Source organism: Chenopodium quinoa, unplaced genomic scaffold, assembly GCF_001683475.1.
Source record: "Chenopodium quinoa cultivar QQ74 unplaced genomic scaffold, ASM168347v1, whole genome shotgun sequence".
NCBI lineage: Eukaryota > Viridiplantae > Streptophyta > Magnoliopsida > Caryophyllales > Amaranthaceae > Chenopodium > Chenopodium quinoa.
The window spans coordinates 67,328-90,391 of NW_018743033.1; the positions used below are offsets into that span (position 1 = coordinate 67,328).

General features: G+C 35.0%; 3 protein-coding genes across 8 annotated transcripts; all 3 read right to left on the reverse strand.

Annotated features, from left to right (window-relative positions):
- Positions 1-593: 593 nt before the first annotated feature.
- On the reverse strand, positions 594-4,686 carry LOC110730484 (protein NUCLEAR FUSION DEFECTIVE 6, chloroplastic/mitochondrial-like). Of its 4 annotated transcripts, none has more exons than XM_021910282.1 (3): positions 4,024-4,685; positions 3,785-3,906; positions 594-730 (listed from the first exon to the last, which is right to left on the reverse strand). In XM_021910282.1, exons 1-3 carry the CDS (start codon positions 4,185-4,187, stop codon positions 723-725), a joined length of 294 nt encoding a protein of 97 aa, XP_021765974.1. In that variant the 5' UTR covers positions 4,188-4,685; the 3' UTR covers positions 594-722. The 4 variants fall into 4 exon arrangements, with proteins under 4 accessions (XP_021765974.1, XP_021765973.1, XP_021765972.1 ...); XM_021910281.1 differs by lacking the exon at positions 594-730 and adding an exon at positions 737-881; XM_021910280.1 differs by lacking the exon at positions 594-730 and adding an exon at positions 2,221-2,460 and having other exon boundaries at positions 4,024-4,686.
- Positions 4,687-6,570: 1,884 nt separating this feature from the next.
- On the reverse strand, positions 6,571-9,219 carry LOC110730486. Of its 3 annotated transcripts, none has more exons than XR_002513067.1 (3): positions 8,928-9,068; positions 8,636-8,800; positions 6,571-6,982 (listed from the first exon to the last, which is right to left on the reverse strand). XR_002513067.1 is itself a non-coding variant. In XM_021910283.1 (3 exons), exons 1-3 carry the CDS (start codon positions 9,131-9,133, stop codon positions 6,728-6,730), a joined length of 489 nt encoding a protein of 162 aa, XP_021765975.1. In that variant the 5' UTR covers positions 9,134-9,219; the 3' UTR covers positions 6,571-6,727. The 3 variants fall into 3 exon arrangements, 1 of the variants encoding a protein (XP_021765975.1); XR_002513068.1 differs by having other exon boundaries at positions 8,946-9,067; XM_021910283.1 differs by having other exon boundaries at positions 9,065-9,219.
- A 3,900-nt stretch (positions 9,220-13,119) lies between these two features.
- On the reverse strand, positions 13,120-22,382 carry LOC110730487 (chaperone protein dnaJ A6, chloroplastic-like). The gene is made up of 7 exons (XM_021910285.1): positions 21,847-22,382; positions 20,081-20,222; positions 19,919-19,976; positions 18,136-18,178; positions 15,230-15,278; positions 14,473-14,556; positions 13,120-14,394 (listed from the first exon to the last, which is right to left on the reverse strand). Exons 1-7 carry the CDS (start codon positions 21,942-21,944, stop codon positions 13,537-13,539), a joined length of 1,332 nt encoding a protein of 443 aa, XP_021765977.1. The 5' UTR covers positions 21,945-22,382; the 3' UTR covers positions 13,120-13,536.
- Between the last annotated feature and the right edge of the window lie 682 nt (positions 22,383-23,064).

The following is a 23,064-nucleotide window of genomic DNA, read 5'->3' on the forward strand; positions in this document are numbered from 1 at the left end:
CATGAACACCCTTAACTGGTTTTTTATTGGTGAAACCCTTCACTGGTTAGAGCCAAGGGGCATCATCCATTATCAACTTTCATAGCCACTAAGTTTTTTTGAAACATCGACAATAAGCGCGAATAGTTGACCAAACTAACAGCCACTTACTGAGCAAGTAGTTGACCAAACTAACAGCCGCTGACTGATCATGTTTACCGGAAAAACCCCAGTCAGGAAACAACCCTATCAGTTAACACAGTTTAAGCCAATGGCCTAATTTACACAACAATGGACTAATTTAAGCCAACGGCATAAATTATACTCTAGATGTATGCAATTTTCTAGAGCTGGTCAAAGATCATTTGAGAGCACATTCACACATGATCAAAGTTAGCCTGCATATTCATTTCTCGAATCCTGGACAAGCCAGAAAATTTTATGTCGTCTAATGTTCTAGTGATCAATTAAATGTGTAACATAATAGGCCTCAGACCCCAGTCTGAAACAATCATCAACATAATTGAATCAAATCAGAAACAAGGAATTATATTGTACAAAATTTCCATTCGATTTGACACAGAATGTTCTTAGAGAAGTAACAAAGCAGACGGAGTTAACCTGCTCGGAATTCAGCAACCTTTATATTTCATGAAAGGGAATACCTCTAGTAGCTGGTATACAAAGTCCAAATCACAATCCAAAGAAATTACGGCAAATTCACCGCCATGCCAACACAAAATTCATCCATCTACAATGAAAGAAAAAATATACTTACTTACATGGTCCAAAAAGTAAAGGGATTACAATATGGAAGTCATTTAACAAATATATTGTTACACCAGCATTCAGATTGACAAGATTAACATCCAGAACAAGCCAAGGGAGGTGTGATCAGGGCCCTAAACAGAGGAAAGCCCAAGTCAAATTTCAAGGGAATAGGATATATTCTAATAATTTCAGACATATAAAGGCAAAAAAATGACAATGAAAATTTTAGTTCTTATAGTAGAGTTTAGGTTCTAATCCTAGAACGACCTTAAGATTGATATTAAAATCCATCAAAAGCTATTTAGCAGGCATGCATGAAATACATAAGCGAGGCTTGCATGACTTCAAAGCCTCAACACACAGATGCTAGCTAAGAAGATTTGTACCTCTTGTGGTCTCTATTTGCTTTTGCAACAAACTTTTCCATAACTATGTCCAAGTATTTTCTTATCCTCCACTATACTGCAGTAGATTTACACAGCAAACTCTTAACCCAAGAGATAGCAGCAATCTTTGGGAAGGGAAGCATCATTCTACCTCCCGTGTTTAAAGTCATCTCAGATCTGTTAGACCATGTCATTTTCCTAGTGCTTCATCTAAAACTGAAGAATCTTACATAAACCTTGATGACTGTATCAAATGACATGCTGCCTTCTATTCCCTTGACCTAGAACACAATATTACACAACCATAACTCTAAGCTACAAACCAGAGAATTTTACCATTAGTGAACTTATGCAAACTTCTCCTGATTGGTCATATCCTCACAGATATGCATTTGTACATAGGGATACAGAGTTCCTAAAGTCCTGGCTAGGCATCCCTATTCCTGTCTAATTTAAATAGCAAGCTCAATTGCACTGCCCTATCCAAATACGAGGAAAGAGGTAGTTTTTCTTTGAACGAGCCAGGATAAAACAAAAGCAATATGAGCAGACGACAGATCAGATAATTCAGCTCAACACACATCTACAGCTAATAACTCAGACTCATTCCTAGGTTGATCCGTTGATGTAAATACCAGAAGAAATAATATGGGTAGAATAACTAGTAATAAACAGATTTCCATGGGCTAATCACCATCTCAATGACCAAGGCCTTAACAAGATATATAACCTCAAAGCAATAGCAGTTACTTGTCACCACTCTCACCTCAAACTCCATATTAATGACAATATCTATCAACTACAGCGATGGGTGAACCAAAAGAAGTCACATGTGTTCACCGAGGGAAATAAGGATACATTGATGCGCAAGATCCAATTCAAATGAATTCTTCTGCATGACAGAAACTTTTTCACCATATTGTGTTAAAGTGTAACATCTCCACCTTCTACGATTATTCAGCTAGTTATTACTATTTTATTTCCAAGAGAACTAGCTGGAAAAGAAAAGAGTTATTCCAACACAGAAATCACAACACCAACAGTGAATATTGATAAAACAGTGAGAATTAGCACAATAACCAAAGGACAGTGAAACAAACAAGGGGTTATAATAGAGATTTTAAAGAGTCTGAGATACAGATTCCAAAATTTATGTTTGAATCGAGAATCATCTAGTTTGTAGTTTAGCATGAAAACAAAGATGAAATAGCTCTGGCTTCTCCGAATGTCCTTGAAAACCCTTAGCATATCACCAATGCACAAAGTCCATGTACATTATACTTTGCACGACCATCTGATATGCATCATACATCATCATTGCAATCTGAATGCATATGACGTATTAGTATGACTCTTATATCATATTGCAATAAAGATTAACAATTAACAAGTTCGAGTTTTCATATGTTTGGAATCAGCAGGGTGATGCTGATCTGCTAAAAACTACCTAAAGACACAAGATCTATAATGTTGGAAACACAAAATCTGGTTATGTTCTAGTCAAAATATATAGTATTGATCAAATATGATGACATTGCCAAGCTGAAAATGTCACTTATCCTTTAATTTTAATGTGTTATACAAAGAAATGTAGTCAGTTAGCAAATTACACTTATGCAAGTAATGTTAATAACCTATTCGAAACTCCAACATGAAGGAATCAGATATATCCATTGTCAAGATAAAGGTGATTGAAACATTTTTAAAACCTGACCTACACCTTTTACATAACACAATTCAAACAAAGAAATATGATAATTGCCACTTGAGATCAAATTGTATACGTTAGTCATTCATTTTCTTGATCTGTAACAATGTTTTACATTCCACTACTTAAGCAGCACAAAACTCACAAAATTCAACCCCACGAGTCTTCCCATCTGTGCTAGCTTGCTCTTCATCTAGTCTGGTCTTTCCCTACAAGAGCAAAGAGGGTATGGTTCCTTTAGAGAAAGATGGTAGAGTGAAGGTGACCTACATAAGTAAAAATTTTAACAACACAAAACATACACTAAAGTATGACCACATGAATTGAATCAAACAAGACCTAGTTGATATGGAAAACTAATTTCTATCATTATAGGTGAAACATTGGTGATCAAAACTAACTATCAGTCATATGAAAGATTTGGATCTCAAGCATCACAACAAAAAGCTCGCAGTCCAACACTCCATTTTGACAAGAATCCAGTGATCCAATAGCTAACACAAGCTAGTCACTACTTGAGCCGTTGAGCATCATATCTCCAAACCCTTATCCATCATTAGCCTATTAGCAATACCAGCATTACATCAAGATCAAATGCTGCAATGTTATTCTACCTTTTGGTTTCAACTATTTTCAGAAACATTTCCACACATCTCGATAATTGAGATCCCTAATGAATTACTCTAGAACCCTAAAATTAAGGCTTGGTTACTAGCTCCTCAGCATATTTTGTCAATCTCAACACTCCGGCATTTCCCCAATACTTCATTCAAGAATTAATTCCCCAAGTGTTATGCACACACATTCAGAAACCAAACATAGCAATATCAACTAATCAAAGGGGAACACCAAATTCAATAAAACTTATCCAAAAATGTTGTCATACAAATTACCAAGAAATTCAAATAAAGAATGAAATAATAGGAGAGAGAAATCATACCCTCAGGAGTCCAACCAGCGCTTCGGGGCGCAGCAGAAAGCATGGAGTTGAGCAGCGCAGAGGCAGTAGCCGTGTGATACGGCATCAACGATTCAACACAGCAGCTCAATTCAACAGGAGACCTTAAAAATCAACAACCCCAGATTACAAAAACAATTAATCAATCAAATTAATGCTGTAAATCTTTCTGGGTATGCTAAAAGATCAAATTTAACAAGATTAAATGAGTGAATTGTTACCTGAAAATGCGAGGGGCAGAGAGAGTCTTTTGCTTCGGAAGGTTGAATGAGGAGGGAGAAAATGGGTTGGATTTTGGTTTAGCGGCGGCGGAGAAACGTGGGGCGGCGGATCGGGCGGCGGGAGAGGAGCGGAGGATAGACCTTGCCGCAGCGAAAGAAGCCATTGTTGATGGAAGATTGAGGGTTCTACTGGGGTTTTTGGTTGGTTTTCAACATTCGCTTGGTGTTTTGGGTGAAAAGCTCGTTTTGTGGGCTTTTGGGGTGAGAGTGCTATGGTAAGAGTGTAGTTGCACTTCTTCCAAATTCCAACCCAACCCAATATATTAGGGTCATCACTCGTGTTTCGTCAACTGATTTTAACTGAACAGAAATGATTTTAAAATTAAATTTCCTATAATTAACACGTGTCAATTTCCTATTGGTTTTAAAAAAAATTAAATTAATAAAAACAAAAAGAAAAATTAAAAAGAAAAAAACCCTAACCCCAAACCCAAACCCAGTCAGCCGTACCACCGGCGCCACCTGCCCATGTCGCCAGCACCCTAACCCCTGTCGCCGGCATCCCCTACCCCCACCAAAACCGTCAAAACCAGTCGAAAACCACCACGCCACTTCGAAAACCACGCAACTCCTCAACATCACCAACTGCAAAATTCGCACAGCGGCAACCGCACAAACCACCAATATTCATCACACAACCGCAAATCAACCGTTCTAGGGCTTCCATGGTTGATTTCGACCGTTTTGGGGTGAGGGTAAGGGATGAATGGGTCGAAAGGGCCGGATTTGTGGTGGGGGAAGGGTAGGGGTGTCCCTTCGGTTTTCGGTTTGGATTTAGTCTAAATTCGATCCAATCCGGAATATAATTCAGTTTTCAATTTTTCAATCCGATCCGATCTGAATTTCTCTCCCTATCCAATCCGAATTTAAATTCTGTTATTTGGATCCGATCCGAAAATCTGAATTATAATACATTATTTTTTAGCGCCTAATAGGATTATAAAAATAAATCTTTAATATAAATACAAGTCTTCAAAATCATGATTAAAATAAATAGTTCAACATCAAGTCATTAATTAATTAATACAAAGTCTCTCTAATTTATTTTATGTAGTATTAAGTATTTGAGCTAAACTTCAAAAAATAAAGAACTCCATAATTATACAAGCTTAATTTTACAATTCGGTTTTCGGTTTGGATTGGATCCAATTAGGGTCAATATGATCCAATCTGAAAATCTGAATTTTCAAAAAAATCTCAATTCGATCCGATCCAATTTAAAGTTTGGCTCCGATCCAAATTGATAATTCGGTTTGAATTGGATTGGATTTCGGTTTTAATCCGAATTGTGGACACCCCTAGGGAAGGGAGAGGGGGCGGATCTCTGTGATGGAGCTGGGTCGATTGGCGGGATTTGCGGGGGCTGTGGTGGGTGGGGTTAACGGCCGGTGATTTCGACGGTGATAAAGGGGTTCCGGCGGCATTGGGAGTTGTTGGCGGTGGAGTGTACGACTACCGGTGGTGGTTGTGGGGCTGGGTTTGGGGTTAGAGGTTTTTTTTTTTTTCTTTTTAATTTTTCTTTTTCTTTGTATTAATTTAATTTTTTAAACCAATAGGATATTGACATGTGTCAATTATGGGCCCCACTAACGAATTCCATCCAAGAATCTATTAAGTGGTGGCGAAATCAAATTTGTGGGTTTTTTTTGTGGTGTTATAATAAAAGTTTTTTTATTTTTTATTTTTTTTATGGTGTTATAATCCAATTTCGGATTTTTTTATGGTGTTATTTTCTAAAATGTCCTTAAATTCAGCCAATTTTTGTCGTCAATTTGAATAAACAAATGCTTATTTTATTTTCATAAATACTGACCTTCTACATCTATACTAATGATTTTACATGACTTGTATATGTGCAAACTCAGTTCAACATTTTGAAACTTTCATGCATTTTAGGTTACAATTGATTATTCATCCCAATTCAAATTGAGTTTGATCCCTCATTTTAAGCCCAAACCACAATATTGGCATGATCAAGCCCAAATCTCTCTCACCGCGTTATTTGATCCAAAAGGCTCTAATTAGTAAATACTCATCTTCATGATATTTGTTTGTAGTATTATTTGATATAGCCAATTAGCTCATTTTTTTTTTCAAAAGTTGCATCAATACTCATTTGGTTTTTCACAGTCTTTAAATAAACTAATTTGGCTATATATATATATATATATATATATATTCAATTATAGTATTACACATTGAAAAAAAAATAAAATTGAATATACAAAGTATTTAAGATGATGTTAACAAGATTCCACTACTATTTTTTTCTTTTATAGTAGTGACAAGTTACAGTTAAAATTTTGATCTTTGAAAGAGAAATTATACAATTTTAAATGATGCAATCAAAGCGTAACATAAAAGTACATATGTTAATATGTCTTCTTTTTTTTTTTTTTTTTTTGAGGGAAAAATATGTCTTTTGTTATTCTCTGCATACAAAAGTATAAAAATAAATAGATCTCAAATCACTAGTACATGTTAAAATTTTAGTTACAAATTTAATTTGTATAATATGAAGGAAAAGAATCATATCTTTTCTTTTGTTTGCATATACATTGTAGTATGGTATGTTTATCAAATTTCATCTATAAAAATGAAAGAAAATGTATGTGTTTATGCGTTCTCGTACCAAAACGTTAGTTCATCGCTTTGAAACGTCTTTATTCTTGCTCATCTTAGCATATAGACATAGAGGGATGCAAATCCCATCGCACATTTCTATATCCAATTCATCATCATGCTCTGAAGGACTTCTGTTAGACAATCTATGTGTTGTTTCGGATCGATCAACGGCTGTGTTTCTTGATGAGTATAACTCTGATCTACTGTTGCGTGGTCTAATTCCGATTATACGGCCTAAGGACTTGGTGTTGTCTTGGAAGAAGGACGCTGTTGACTGCTTTGCATTGGTTGCACATCAATCAAAATGAACCAAGATTAAAGAATTGAACAAGAAAGACTAATAATCAAATTTGACATTGAAATTTGGTTTTCTAAGCTAACACAATATATAACATAGTTGTCCACTACTTTTTGCATTGTTATAATTCCCCTTAATGAGAGACTAAATAGCTTTGGTGTTGTACTAGTACTTTCTCATTGAGTAGTTGACTAAACATAGAATTAATCCTTAACTTTCACTTGAGAATTTTCGAATTTTTACTTAATTAGATTTCCAAGTCATAACCATTGAAACTTCTTGGTGTTTCTAAAGTAGATACCACAGGTTAGTGGTACCAGTACATAATTGCGTCACTATGTCATGCTAGTTAATTTAGTTGAATTTTGTGAATAAAAATTGAAGGATGTCAATGGGGCGGGTCAAGTGAGGTGGGAATGGGTCCAGTTTGGTGAGTGGTGGGGCGGGGATGGAGAAAAAAATCATATCCGTTATGGGTAATGGGGGTGGGGGTGGATTTTAGGTTGTACCCGCCCCATCCCCACCCCATACCCATATGTATATATTTTAGGGTTGCATAAGCATTTAGTATACTTCCTTTTATAGTATTAAGTTGGGACTTTATGGACAATTCACGAGTAAATCAATGTAATAAATGTTTATTTATTGTCTATTCTTTTCACTTTTAACTTCTTAAATGCATCCCTACGGGCTACATATATCTTTTTCCTTAAAAAAATAAAAAAAATTGTATACTAGTATTTTATAAAAAAAAAAAAAAAATTATGTAAATTATAGTAGTAAAAAATAGATAATTAAGTGTAATATTAACAATGATTTATTTATTTATTTTAATTTATATTATGTAGTATTGGTATATTTGGGAGCGGTGATTAGACGGGTCTTGGGTAGGGATTAGGTGGATATCCAAGTGGGGGGTGGGGCGGGGCCGGGATGGTTTTGGAATTGTACCTGTAAGGCCCGAATGAGGATGAATTTTGAACCTGTCGTGAGGATGGGGATGCATGAGGATGTGGATGGGGATGGAGATGAGAATGTTAGGCGGGAATGGGGATGAAAAACCCAACACCCGCCTCGCCTCGCCTCGCCCCGCCCTTTTGACATCCTTAAATAAAATATCATCATGTCACTAATTGATGCCCTTTATGACTCTTTTAAGTCTTCATATATAGTACTTTTTTTAGAAAATGTGCCGCTCTTTCACCTATCCTTAAGCATGAAGAAATGTAGTACGTATGTAGTTTGACTCAAGCGTATATGAAAAATATGCAAAGCATAAAATTTTTTTTACAAAAATGAAAACATTGTATAACGTTTTAAATTATACAAAATATTTTGCGAACCCCTAATTATTTTTCTTTTCTTATGGTAGCTAGTGAAGATGAGAAACCAGTACAGTGACAAAATTAGAACTTTAATCCGAAGTAACTTGATTCATTCACTTCTCAAATCATTGAACCACTACAAACTTAGATCTACATACATAGTGTATAAAAAAATGTGAATATTTTATATTTCTTTTACTACAATCTGAAAATCTAACTTTCATTTTTGGTCTAAAAATTTTAAGTTTTTCATAGTCCACCCTCTTCCCAATCCATGAAACCAGTAAGTAAAAGAAGGAAGTACCTCGGTATCAAGATTGGAAGAAGAGAAGGAAGAAAAACTGCTTGAAGGAAAACAAAAAGACGATCTTGCACGATCTGTTGTTGAAACTGGTAAACCCTCCACCAGTCTCAGCCTCATGTACATGCTCCCTAGCCCTAATGGCCACCCTATTCCCCTTTCCCTATTCTGCACCCAAAAATACAAATAATGAAAGTTAATACTACCCATTTAAAAAATACGAGTAAAAAGTTTATGACCACAAAAATTAGCAGAACGGAAATAACAAATTATATGAAATCATTTTAGTACATACGCCAGTATGTCTACGTACTATATTATGCAATAAGTTTTATGGAAAAATTCTTAGAAGATCGATGAAATAAATAGATAATTTTTGGTTTTGTTATTTTAAAAAATTAATATGAGAAAGCTTGGGATGAGAAGAGGTACCTCCATAGAAGAGAAGAAATAAAAAGACCTTAAAAAGAGGGAAGATAGAGCATATTTATATAAAAGCATTTTGGTAGTTGGTCAATTAAAATAATAAACTTGCCCTTCAAACATGGGGAATTAATTTGGAATAGGCAGGTGGAAATAATTAAAATGGGTATGTAAAATAAAGCATCTTCCTTATGTAGAAGTTGAGAGGAGTTATCAAAATGTCCCCACATCAAGGAAACAAAGTGGTTCACCCTTACTAATCATCTACTAACTTAACTAATGACATGTTAGTTCAACGGTTTAATGTTGTAGTGACTAACCTTTCAAAGCTAGCTCAACCTCATGATTTGATGTCTAAAAGTTGATTTATGAAAAGTTTATAATATATGAAGTACTATAATACTTGTTATATGTATTGAAAATGACTAATTTGGTACATAATCAATTTATTTCGATGATGATACTATCTTTATGTTAGTGGTTGATTTTTGTTTATAAAAAGAGTAGATAGAATATGGCGGTAAGACACTAAGACCACAAGATAGTGTGATTTATTTGGCTCAACAAGTGAGGCAAAGGGGAAAAAAAAGCCTTCTAATTAATAAATAGTCCATCTGATTTGTCTCACATACTAAATTGTCCTATTATTTAACCATTTTTTATGAGAGTTTAATGGGTTGATAAGACAATTTTAGTGAGATGGGAGTTGATCAAGAGAAAGCATTAAAAAATAGGTAGAATTTTAATTATGATATGAAGGGAAAGCAGAAAAACCATAAAGATTTGGGTCACTGTTTTTGACATTATTAAAATAAGAGTGTGTTTCCTCTAGATCTCCTTAATGAGCCATATGTATAAGTACTTTTTGTGTCTTTTCATCTTGATGAGTTGTATTTGATGTGATTTAATTTCGTAGATTGATTATGTACGACCTTCAAAAACTTTTACCAACTAAATTTGTTGACATTCGCATAAGCTAAGTAAGCGAAGGACCTCCTTACCTAGCTTATCAAATTGTCCCTCTTCCAACAAGTAGTAGATAGTGAGGCCATGAATATCTAGCAATAGGCAAGATCACCCTATCAAACTTGATAGCATCTATCATATACACAATTGGCAAGATCACCCTACCTATTTTTTTTTTTTATTTTTTTTTATATATTTTTTTTTTATATATTGTTTAGCGAATTATCTCCCTTTTTCTTAATTAAAGGTCAATAATAATGAAAGTTTGATTTAGTTGTGGATTCAAATCACTACTTTAATGTTCATTACGGAGTAGTATTTAAACCACTCGATTAAAATTTTTGATTCTTATTCCTTAAGACTTGAGACATGTACAAAACCTAGTGGTACCTTGAGATTGTAAGAGAGAAAATTGGGAACAAGAAAAAGAGTACAGTACGTGCAATCCACGAAGCTTGCACTTATCTTGGTAGTTGCACGTGTGGCATGCAAATGCGGAAGAATCTCTATCACTTTAAGTTAATTTACCAATAATTCTTTACACTACATCCAACCCAATTATACAAACACTTAAAAATACAACATTAAATATGGAAATTATTAAATCTATTCAAACTAACAAAAACATGGAGATTATATAAATGAGTAGATCACAGATTCACAGTAACACACGTTCACACCCATGCCATATTGCCATGCATTCAGATTTAATATGTATTATTTTGTGCCGACATTATTGTACGTGGTTTGTGTAGTGTACCAGTCTGAATCCATAAGTTTTATTGGTTGGTCTTAGTATATTTTTAGATTTGAATAGGAGTTAGGGGATGACGAATTGAATATCTATGATAACATATAAGGTTAAATCTTGCAATTGAGTATGAATATCGATGGATCGGATTGGCGTTTTACTCACTTAAGTTATCACGTATCAAATTAGTTTTACTTCATTTTCATGACTTTATTTAAGTATAATAGAAATGTACTCCGCGCAATTTTTTCAGAATATTGAATTGAATTAGGACACTTTCATAACTTTATATTTATTATTTAAGAGGTGATTAAGGATGATTAAAGTTCATTCTGTTACAACAAAAAAAGGCTTAACTAACCCGCCTTCGTCATTTTCTCTCTAAGATTTTAAAAACTTCAGATTTCTTATGTCAAAACTGTCTAGCTTCTTTAGAATTTGGGTGTTTTTTATTTTTATTTTTTTTTTGAAAAAAGTATTCATGTTTTTATTTTTTCAATAAATTGTATTGTGTAAGTGCAGTTAGCTAGTGTCCCAATTTTGGGATTAGCTTAGTATAGTGTGTTTAGTTTAGTATAGGTTTGGTGGAATATCGTCAATTAGGTTCATTAAAAAAGTTATTCAAGATCATAAATAATTATATTGATAATTCAACTTCAATTTCTTGAATCAGATGATGACAATATATATGTGTACGTGTAAGATATTCCACAGAACAATCCTAGTTTGAAGAAGGATTGGAATACTTAACCTTTATTTAATTCAATATGTTATGCTTTTGTTGTATCCGATTTATTTTGTAGATGGTGTATGACTTTAAATAACGTATATATGTTTATCAATTGTTAATAAATTAGTGATTTTAAATTGAAATCATACCAACAAAAAATTTCTTAGCCAATCAGGGCACTATTCTAAACAACTAAACAAGTCAATTAGATCTCCTTTCATTCCATTTCACAAAATAACGGAGTTTAAAAATCGAATAGATTCAGTTGCATGTGGCATGTGTCGGACCGAAATGAACAAAGAGAGTTCATATTTAATGCGCTCATTAAGGATTATTAATGAGACTGTTTAATGCATGACCATATTTCTTGCGGCACGTAAAGGTGACCTACCTGTACAAATTACCTCTTCAATCAGGTCTTAGAAAAAATAAAAAAGGGTAGGGTCTAATTGATAAATTATGATCTTATTAGCTATCAATAATTCACTTGAATTGAACTATTTAATGAGTCATTTGATAGATTAGCTTTATGCCTTTATTTAAAGACATTTGATAAAATTATGTTATTGATAATTTTCTATGTCAGGTGATATTCAAATATGAGATCAATTCTATTCCCTCTCTCTTTATACGTAAAATAAAATTTATTATGGGTTAATAAGCTCCTCCAATCGCCTTGTATAAAAGTCATCTAAGGCTTAACTCACTTAGTAATGTTCTTAGGCTCTTAGCTCAAATCCTAGAGATTTGAGGTTTGAATTTTGCCAAGTTAGGGTATTGGGATTAGGGTTCGAATTTTGCCAAATTAGAGTATTGGGATTAGGGTTCGAATTTTGCCAAGTAAAGGTGTTGGAGGTAAAAAATACTTTTTTTTTTACTTGCACATACTGGACCAAAAAACCTTGATACAGAATAGTTAAGATCCTCTCCTTACTAAAGAAATACCTTATCAATGTTTTTTTCTTTTTTAAAATTTTTTATTATTATTATTTCTATTCACGACTTCAAGCAAAAGGGTAGGTCTTTTTTTTTTTTGGTTTTTAATTAAATTCTTTTTTTTTTTTGAATAATTTAATTAAATTCATTGTTATAATTGATAAAAAAAAATAATAAAAAAAAAATTAAAAAAAAAAAAAAAAAAAAAACCTCAGTGTATGTTAGCCGTACGAAACTTAAACTGAAACTTCGAATAACTTAAAATCTGTAAAAACAGCTAGTACCAGCTTCCCTCGTGGACTAGTGGTAAGAGAATGAAAGCTCTGAAGTCTAGGTCCAGGGATCAAGCATTGGTACCACCTCTCTTTCTCTCTTCTCTAAAAAGCAGTGGTTTAAAACCAAAGAAGAGGTATTCTAAAATACCTCCCTTTTTCCTTCTCTGTTTCTCTACTTTTTGCAGCAGCTTTCCAATTATATTTTTCTAAACATTTAATTTTACTGATGGTAAAAAGGGGTTGTGATATTGTTCTAGTTAGATTAGCACAGCAAACTCTTAGCAATGGTACTCAAATCCCCATAGCATGTTACTGTATCTGACTATGTCCCGAAAGGGCTGCATATATCAGTACTTGGAAGTTCATGACAATGATGAATTGCTAATAAATTTTTGTAAGGATGAAATGAAAGGCATGAGAGCATGTTCATCACTCCCAGAATAAGGTATAAATTGCTAATATTTGCAGCTGTTATTTGCTCATAAGAGCATTACACCAGTGATTATCGCTAATTGCACCAATGATTTACAATATTCCCAGCAAGCTCAGAAAAACTGGAAACAAAAAGCTGTGGCTTAAGATAAAGAAAATGAGGTATATTACCTAAGTTGTTTCCTCCGCTAAAAGTTTGTACCATACATACATGTCATACAATTATATCTGCCTTGGGATATATCCCCATTCTTACTATTTCAGCTAGAACATAGGGCAAGGGGATAAATTTCTGGGCTTGTACTTGCAACATGAGATCAATCAAAGAGGGGGAAGTCGAGCAAAAACACCATCAACACAAGAATAACTTTCCTAGCTTTTATCATTTCAGCTATCTTCTACTGTTGGCTGTGCTGGGAGCCTTACCTTTATTTAGATTAGCAAGTTCCTCAACAAGCTTCCTTTCATCATCGCTAAGACGCTTTGGAATTTCAACTTGCACTCTGACCAACTGATCTCCTCTAATGTTGGGTTTGTTCAACACTGGCACACCTTTTTTAGACATTACCAATGTAGTCCCAGGCTGTGTGCCAGGCGGTATTTTCAGATCTACTGTCCCGTCCACAGTTGGGACCTTCAGTGCTGTCCCAAGGATGGCATCGATGTAAGAAACCTTGCAGGAGTAGAGAATATTTGTATCGTCCCGTTTCAACACAGGATCAGGGATGACATCAATAGCCACAAAGAGGTCTCCAGGAGGCCCACCTCTCCTTCCAGCATTACCTTCTCCACGAACTCTCAGTCTACTGCCTGCATCAACACCAGCAGGAACCTTCAGGCTGATGCGCTTAGATTTTCTCACCCGTCCATCACCATTGCAGGTATTACAAGGAGTTGAAATTTCCCCAGTCCCACCACAGGCCGAGCAAGTGGACACTTGTTGGAACACCCCAAGGGGAGTACGTGCTGCAGATATGACCTGCCCTTGGCCACCACATGTGCTGCATTTGGTTGGCTGGGTACCAGGTTTGGCACCTGATCCATTGCAAGTACCACAGGTCTCCAGACGATTTATGTCAATATCCTTCTCAATGCCAAAGATGGCTTCTTTGAAATTCAGCACCAGATTGTAAACCTGGTCTTCGCCTTCGGTGGCCCGGTTTCTATTGCCTCTTCCTCCCATTCCCCCCATTCCCATACCACCTAGGTCAAATATAGACTCGAATAGGTCGAAGGGGTTGGTGAAATCCTGTCGGAAATAGTAAAATTTTCAGAACAACTACAGCCACAAAACTAAATCAATGAAGTGTTTAAAAATATCACTTACCCCTGGACCACCACTTGCGGCTCCTTTAAGGCCAGCCTCCCCATATCTGTCATATATAGACCGTTTCTCATCATCTGACAAGACCTATACATTTGGTTAATAGTCAGCTTAAAATTTGGATTGGGAGATTGTAACAGTCAAAGTGGTTCAAAGACGAGCATCATAATTGAGCTCACATCTTCCAGCCGTGAGGTTGATTGTATAACTCTCATTCCCCCCAGCCTAACGGGTGGGTATCATATGGCTTTTTCCTTCTAGGTAAATGCTGGGATGCCCTTCACAGGGGCTGTGCCTTTTGAGATCATGTAATGAACCCGGTACAAGGAGCAACACTAGGAGACAAAGTTAATTAAGAAGCACTAGGGAGTATGGCAACATAGGACTGAATTCTGATCGTTAATTTGTAGTTTTGCTTGGTTATATAAGGGTAGTAGTATAGCAATAGAAGGCATGAGATTTGTATTGAGAAAATGACAGAGAACGGTAACCTCAAGTTACTAGGAGAGTGATAACCTAAAGTTATCAAGGAGAGTAATAGCCTAAAGCTATCATATTCTGCCATTATCAATCAAAATTACAAGCCTTCATCTTTATTCATTTGTTTTGTTAAATCAGAAATACTAAGCTAGAACACCAGTCTATTACAGATCAGTAAATCTCTTAATATAAAAGTGGCTAAAAGAAAATATGCAACAACTAGATAGCATGACAAATGAAGGGTGGTAAAGTAAATTAATGCAATAGTTGTCATACATACCTCATAAGCATTGCTGATATCTTTGAATTTCTGCTCTGCTCCAGGTTCCCTACATAAAGCAAAAACAGAAAATCAAACTTGTTCACAACTCAAAGGCACACAACTACACAAGATAAACTTACAAGAAAGGAACATCTGAAATGAATGTTCAAGAAAACTAATTTTTTGAGACCAATCAGTTTATTAAGATCAACAAACAGCTGAACATGACAATGGCATGAACCACAAATCAGGGTATGATTAACATCCTTGGTAAGAGAAGGAAGTATTTATGAAAATCAGTATGCAACTTCTGGAAGAGTCTATAACTTCCATATATAGAGGGAGGACCGAGGACAAAAAAATCAGTAGCAAGTAACATCAGCATTATCAGAGCTTTAAAAAAAAAAAAAGGAACACAAGATCAGTGAGGTATGTCAGCATCAACAGGATTAAGTTGTGATTTTGTCGTGTATATTGGGACATACATCAGTAGCAGGTATAGCTAAGGGTGCCACTCCTGAGTCTCAATGAGGTCACATAGTCATTAGGTGTTGGATGACCACAAAACATAATTTATGCTTCTCACAGATGATCCCAAATCGTTTAGAAAGACAATAAAGGATGCTTGAAAGTTCAAACTAGTTTCAAACTTCCAATCCCAGTACCATTCCTCAGTTGTGTTGAGTTGGCCTTATTGAGACATCAGTGTCCCATCACAGACCTTGTACAGCACCTTCAAACCCACATGGTACTGCACTACTTGATTAAAGCCCAAATGCCAAAAGCATTCAGACAATCAGACTTTTGTTCTTAAATTAGCTGTCAATCAGCTTCAATGTGCTAACTACCTGATAAGTGGGCTTTAATACCCTTGATTTGGCCTCTTCTCGTGAGTTTGTGCCCCATATAATGTGTTTTTATGTGAATTCCTCAGTTAGGTTATTTTATAAGCCCTTGTTGAGCGGATCGTTGACTCTCTTTCATTTTGGTTATGGAAAGTGAAAGTAGTTTCGTTTAGTACGAGATCGCTTCACACCTCACGGTGCTTACACCTCTCACCTATCGAAGTTCTGTGTTTTGCATGAGTTTGGACAATTTATACCCCTGATCCCCTACCTATCTTGCATGCCTTCTTATGCATATTGTGTGAGTCGTTATTATACGATGTCCCATAAAACATATCGCATTGTGGAACTAGAATGAAGACCCAAGCTCGGAGCCATTGAGAAGAAAGTGAAGTGGAATTAATCAGGGTGAGATACCTGCTCCAGACTGCATAAGAATGGGGCCATGGAAACACCTTGTGGCCGCCCTAGCCTAATCTTGATCTTTATCAAGAAAACCCATTGCCATATGATATTGGGATTAAATTCACCTTTTTAATTGGTTTCTCCTTGATCAATTCAGTGGTTGCATACTGTTTGGTTACCTCACTTATACCTTGATCTCTTTTTTTTCTAGTATCTGTATCATATTGTTAAGCGTTATTCAATTCTTTAGACTTGTTTTTTTATATTTGTTTGGTAGTTATAACCCAACCTCAAAAATATATAAAAAAAACACTCACATAGTCAAAACCATATGGCAATTGGAGGAGTATCCATTAAAGGTCCTAATCATGTGCATGGCCCTATATCATGTTATATATGGGCTTGGGCTACACCCATCATTACAAGAGAGAGAGAAACAAACTTCACAAGTAAAAAGTTTCACTCCAAAATCATATGGCAATAGGAGGAGTACCCCTTTAGCCTTATAAAGTGTGAACTCTCTCTTCATTTATCAATGTAGGACAGCCACATGTGATGTGTTGATAGGCTGTGCTTCATCAAGTTAGGTTTAGATTGAGTAGCAAGTAGACGACAATTTAGTGATCACTAAGTCTTAAGGCACTCAAGGATGCTTCAAGTCCTTATTTGTTCTATCTCGCAATTTCAGCGAGTACAATTCTTCATTTGCACTGAATTGGCTTTGTCTGCTAGACATCGCTATCCTATCATATATATAGTGTAAAGCCTTCAAGCTTACCTGATCCTACACTCCTTGATGAATAGCCAAATGGCAGGTAAATAATTCAGGGGAAATAAAAAAAAAAAAAAAAAAAAAAAAAAAAAGGTGGCAATTACTTCAACGTACTTCATCCACTTTGTTTGTCTAGTAGGCAGTAATCCTCGCTGGCATTATATCTAAGCCCATTCCCTGCTTCATATTGACATTCTATTGTAGCTGCCTGTTTCGATATTTTACTTTCTTTTAAAAAGGATATTTAATCAAAAGTAACACTGATTAGAATCCAGAAGGAACAACATGGACCAATTCAAAGGACAGTTTGTCTACGCCTACAACAAAGGTGTGGGATGCTGTAAAATCACAGTTTCTCAACAAAACTTTAGAAGACTGGCTAAAGTAAATTAATGAAAGCCTTTGGGATTCAAACAGAACAGGCAGGAAATTACAACAAAATTCACCTATGCTTAAAGGGACTAAACAACTAAGTGCTCGTGAGGGAACTCTGAAGTAGCAAGGCAAGAATTACAATCAGCAAAGATGCTTCTTGTGAAATACAAGTATCAAAGAGAAAGCCGATTTACTTCCACCAAAATCATTCAAACAACTTTTACGGGCACAGGTTAAACTCTATCTCTCAATTACCCTTAATGATGCAATGTGAAATGTGATGAATATAAAGCAATAGCAAATTAACATTCAAGGCACAAAACTATAAAAAAAAAAAAAAAAAAAAAAAAAAAAAAAAAAAAAAAAAAATTGCAACAGGACACACACTGAACCATAAATAGCAATAGAGTTACAGAGAAACCTAAATACTAAATAACTACTCAAACATAAGAATATTATATCACCTGCAATCATAGTGAGATGGAGAGCATGTGTAGGAAAAAAAAATATGGGAAGAATAAACTCACTTGTTAACATCAGGATGGAAACTCCTTGCAAGCTTGCGATAAGCTGAACACAAAACAAAATTAGTTAATTATAATTGTAACCGTCGAAGGAAAAAATTAAATATATAAGCATGAGGTATGAACATTATAGCAGATCAGGATCACAAAACAAAACTTGGATTATAAAGCTTTTCAATATAGTTTTATCTCCCAGAAATAACCCATTAAAAAAAAATTAAACTATTGAAATGAAAAACCCATAAGGATACATGAGTTGTTCAAATAAGGATCAATGGCAATGACTTTATTCTTGAGAACTGAAGCTGACATTCCATTCTGACTACTTGCAAAAGCAAAATAAAATATAACATAGCTCTTTGGCATTCTACCCTTCATTTAACCTTTCATCTACTTACAATAATTTTTTGCTTTCAAATAAATTTTTTGCTTTTAAATTTTTACAATAATTTTTTACACCAATGCCAAATACAATGAAGTGCTTGTCTAAAGCATACAAAGAGAAGAACTTTAGGTATTGGTTGACAAAATCACAGGAAGGGAGTTCTACAAAAAGGAGAAAGCTGCTTAACTAGCCACCGCCCCCCCCCCCCCCCCCTACCACCACCACCACACACATCAACGAGGGACTTCACACGGTCAAACAAACTACGCTTTGTACTTCCTTGGCAATGGAATGACGTAGGAAAAGCAGCTTACTAGAAATATTAATTTTCATATAAAATAAACGACCATTAAAATCCTATTTGCTGTCTTGTGAAATGAAAAGTTCAAGTCAGACTTGCAACCAAAGAATGTTTGAAGATAACAGATTATTTATAAGACTAGATAGTAGTCAAAGTCATCGTAATAATAAAAAACAAAGTCGGTAAAACTAAAATGATCGGGTGCATCCCAAAAGCTAGTGTCAAGTGGATAGGGGAAATCCTGTATTTATCACAGACTTCAGCTTTCATATTTTAACCTGAAAAATCCTAAACTGAGCATAATGACCCTTATCTCAGCTTATTTTTCCAAATAATTTTAATTAGTCAACCTAAAAAGAACAAAGGTCCTTCACTCCCTCCAAAGAATGTTAGATGATCTTTGTATTTGAAAGAAACAACATCCTTACCCAGGAATAACTCATTCCAGATAATTGAATTTTTGAGAGTATAAGGTTTGAAGTTTTGAATTTTTGAGAGTATAAGGTTTGAAGTTCTATTGGCATTATGGTGTTGCGTTTAAAAAGAAAAAAAAAAGTGAATTTCAAAGGTAATAAAGTCTCTCTCTCTCTCCCCCCCCCCCCCTCTTCTCTCTCTCTCTCTCTCAATTTAAATCTCAATATACTCATGAAATTTGAAAAACAGCCCCTATCCATTCATATAAAACTCTATGGCACATTCTAAATTTTCGTAAAACCAAAATTAGTCTCTCCTACTTAGGCTTATTATAAGAATGAATCTATATGTACAAGAATTTCTGATATGATACCCCTTTGGTGTAGGTACTCTGTATGTCATTCCTTCAATTGCCTTGTTATCAATTTAAATCTCAATATTCTCATGAAATTTGCAAAACAGCCCCTATCCATTCATATAAAATTCTATTGCATATTCTAAATTAAAGTAAAACCAAATTAGTCTCTCCTATGTAAGCTTATTGTAGCTCAGCTCATGGTCAAGAGAATAAATTTTGATGAATAAAAATATTCTTACCTTATTATGAGCATCATAGTAAATTAAGAATCTCTTTAATTAAAAACATCATTGATGATAAAGAGTCATGAAGCAAAACAGTAACTCACCACTTTTTATTTCTGATTTGCTGGCATTTCGTGAGACTCCTAGGATTGAGTAGTAGTCCTGTATATACACGTGTATGAGTACACAAATTCATAAAAATAAAATGAACAGAAACATAATAGCAAAGTAGACATGAAATACAGAATTTGGAATGAGATACTCACAGACTCGGCCCTAACAATGAAACGGAAACCCCTTTTATGGCATGGACTTCGAGCTGAATTCACGTTAAATAATAAATGCACCGGTTCAGGGGAAAAAATGCTGGAACTCAGAGATTGAATCGCTCTTGTCTTGCAAGGTCCACTGCAAAGACAACAATAAGGCAGCCAATATATCACTTTCAAGTACAAAATTATAGGATCAGGTCATATAATTTTTAATGAGAAATTGAGGATAACACACACATGTAAAGGTGCATTGTGCATCCCTAATGTGAAGTAACTTTGGTATCATACATAACCAAATAAATCTAATTATGGCTCCCAAGTCCCAACTCCCAACTATCCCTACTGGTCGCCAACGAAGATACTCTCCCTCTATTCACCGCTGACTACATTACTACACTCGAGCTATATGCCTGCTCCTATAAATTGAGTTTCTTCATATCAATCTTAACTCCCTCCAATCAACTTTGTTTCAAACCACCACAACCACCAAAGTACTGCAACGGACTAGCGTGCTCACTCACAAATTGATGGAAGTAGGACGTTTTGATTAATGGATAAAAGCTGAAAGCTTGCGTACAACGTTAATGGCTTTAGGCCATCACTCTCCAAGTTCTCAATACAAGTAATTTCTGGATGAAAAACACTCTCCTCTAAGCATTCTCTATTTATACCACTACTACACTACACAGTTGGCAAGAAGCCTTAATTGTTACTTTTTTTACTACCATTTGTCCTCTTCCTAATTTACCACAGTGAAAGCTAATAAGCCAAGGCTGTCTTCTGTCCTGCTGCTTCTGTTTGCTGCCTCAAGGGACCGTTGCTTGGCCTCGTAGCGGGGAGGGGTTGATGTTGTTGTTGTGCTCTCTGTTCTGCAGCTTTTGTCTCCTGTGGTACGTCAAGGTGATAGGTGGTGGTGGTGAATTCATTGCAATACCCCTCCCCCTAAAAAAAGAAATGAATTTCTTACTTCTACCAATAGTTTTTTTTCTCCAGCGTAGGCCTCCCTATCCTCTTCCTTTTTTCTATCAAACACACACGTCGGCCTCCACATCCTTCTCCTTTTGTCTATCAACGCCATTGGAGCACTCATTCTAATCCTCATTCTTAAGACTTTTAAATGAAAAATAGGTCCCAGGCCCATTGAAATTAATTTGGCAACATTTTTAGACATGGAAATCCTTCAAATCATCATGAATAATCTATGTTACTTAGACTCGGGTATCTGATACGTGTCCACATGTCCGACTTAGCCATTACGTGAAAAAATTCCGCAATATTGGCTCAAAATGAAGTGTCGAAATGTCCTATCCATGTACAAGTATCGAAGATCCGACACCGATACTTGAAATGTATAAGTTATAACTAATTCATCTACGAAGTATATGTTCAATTCAGCTACATAATACGGAGTATGAAACTTTAAATGCCTAGCCTCCTAGGCCAACAGATAAACTTCAAGTTTTAACAATAAATAATACAAACATATACAAATAATACAAACTCACATTAAAACAGTAGCATATCAACATCATAACTCATAAGATTATAATGAAGCGAAATAGAATTATAACAATTGCCTCTTTTAATTAGAAAACAAATATAACATCGCATTAAAACAGTATCATATCAACGTAGCAAGATTAAAATAAAGCAAAATAGAGTTATAACAATTGTCTTTCCTAATTAGAAAACGAATACAACAAGACCATAATGAAGCGAAATAAGCCGAAATAAGAAATTGATAATATTAAAGTGCTTACCAAGTTGAAAATGTTGCGAATTTACTTTCCATTGAATGTCCTGACATAAGTACGGGACGAACGCCCCATTGAGCAGCCCATGAAGGTGAAATGGCCATATGAGTTGCCGGAAAACGGAGCTCCGATGACGGAACCACGCCGGGCGACGACGTCGTTTGGCGGGTGCCGGAGGAGAGAGAAAGAGAGTGAGTGGTTTTCCGATGAGGAGAGAGAAAGTGTAAAGCGTGAGGTTTATATTTGGTTGAAGAATGAGTCCAGCAGAGGTTTTCTTTTTGTTTGTTTTTTTTTTTTTTTTTTTTTTTTTTTTTTTTTTTTTTGTTTCACGGAAAAAACAATGAAAAAGGGAGTGTTTTTGTGTATGCAACACCGAAAGAAAGAATTAGCACCTACAAATTTGGGTTAAGTTCTACACGCTTCTAAAATGGGTCATTCGAGAAGTTTCATGGTGTTTTTATTTGGGTAATATGCTACTAGTGTCATCACTTGTCATTTGCTTCAAATTAATTTTTTTAAAGCCTTAAAAGGAATAAATGATTACTTAGCTTGTATGTTGAATGTACAACTCTCAATGTTTTGCGATTTGTATTTGTAATTCTCGATGTTGTGCTTTACTTACAGAGTAGTGTTTCCGTATGAATTTTATTTTACGTACTCGTATATTATTTTATAAACCTTAACTTTCTTATTTCAACTTATATAAACTTAAAACTTTATCAACCCTTATTTTCTTTTACTTAGCTTGTATGTTGTATGTGCAACTCTCAATGTTTTGCGATTTGTATTTGTAATTCTCGATGTTGTGCTTTACTACAGAGTAGTGTTTCCGTATGAATTTTATTTTACTTACTCGTATATTATTTTATAAACCCTAACTTTCTTATTTCAACTTATATAAACTTAAAACTTTATCAACCCTTATTTTCACTAAAATTGCAACACTATCACTTATAAACTATTCACATATATACTTTACTTTGACTAACTTTTTATGACCATGGTTAAGGAAAAATATAGTCCTGTGGGGCTGATTAGATCGCCTTAACTTATACTTTGCATAATATCAAATTAATATATTTTTACACATTGATACTTAAAGATATTAGTGATTGAAATAATGTATTGATGAATGTAAAATGATAAGTGTTGCAAAATTAGTGAAATGGACATGGTTGTCTAAAAGGGTGTGCAAAGAGACCCTTTGCACAGGGCCTCACACTA

Excerpts from the sequence above, each read along its gene's own strand:
- LOC110730484 (XM_021910280.1), bottom strand. The coding sequence starts at position 4,187 with ATGGCTTCTTTCGCTGCGGCAAGGTCTATCCTCCGCTCCTCTCCCGCC. Across the intron at positions 3,907-4,023 it reads TCTGCCCCTCGCATTTTCAG|GTCTCCTGTTGAATTGAGCT; the intron begins GTAACAATTCAC and ends TTGATTTTTAAG. Across the intron at positions 2,461-3,784 it reads CGCTGGTTGGACTCCTGAGG|ATTGCAATGATGATGTATGA; the intron begins GTATGATTTCTC and ends ATATGCATTCAG.
- LOC110730487 (XM_021910285.1), bottom strand. The coding sequence starts at position 21,944 with ATGGCCATTTCACCTTCATGGGCTGCTCAATGGGGCGTTCGTCCCGTA. Across the intron at positions 19,977-20,080 it reads TCATTGTTAGGGCCGAGTCT|GACTACTACTCAATCCTAGG; the intron begins GTGAGTATCTCA and ends GTGTATATACAG. Across the intron at positions 14,395-14,472 it reads CCGCAAGTGGTGGTCCAGGG|GATTTCACCAACCCCTTCGA; the intron begins GTAAGTGATATT and ends TATTTCCGACAG.
- LOC110730486 (XM_021910283.1), bottom strand. The coding sequence starts at position 9,133 with ATGCTTTTATATAAATATGCTCTATCTTCCCTCTTTTTAAGGTCTTTT. Across the intron at positions 8,801-9,064 it reads ATTTCTTCTCTTCTATGGAG|AATAGGGAAAGGGGAATAGG; the intron begins GTACCTCTTCTC and ends TTTTGGGTGCAG. Across the intron at positions 6,983-8,635 it reads CTTCCAATCTTGATACCGAG|TCAACAGCGTCCTTCTTCCA; the intron begins GTACTTCCTTCT and ends AATGCAAAGCAG.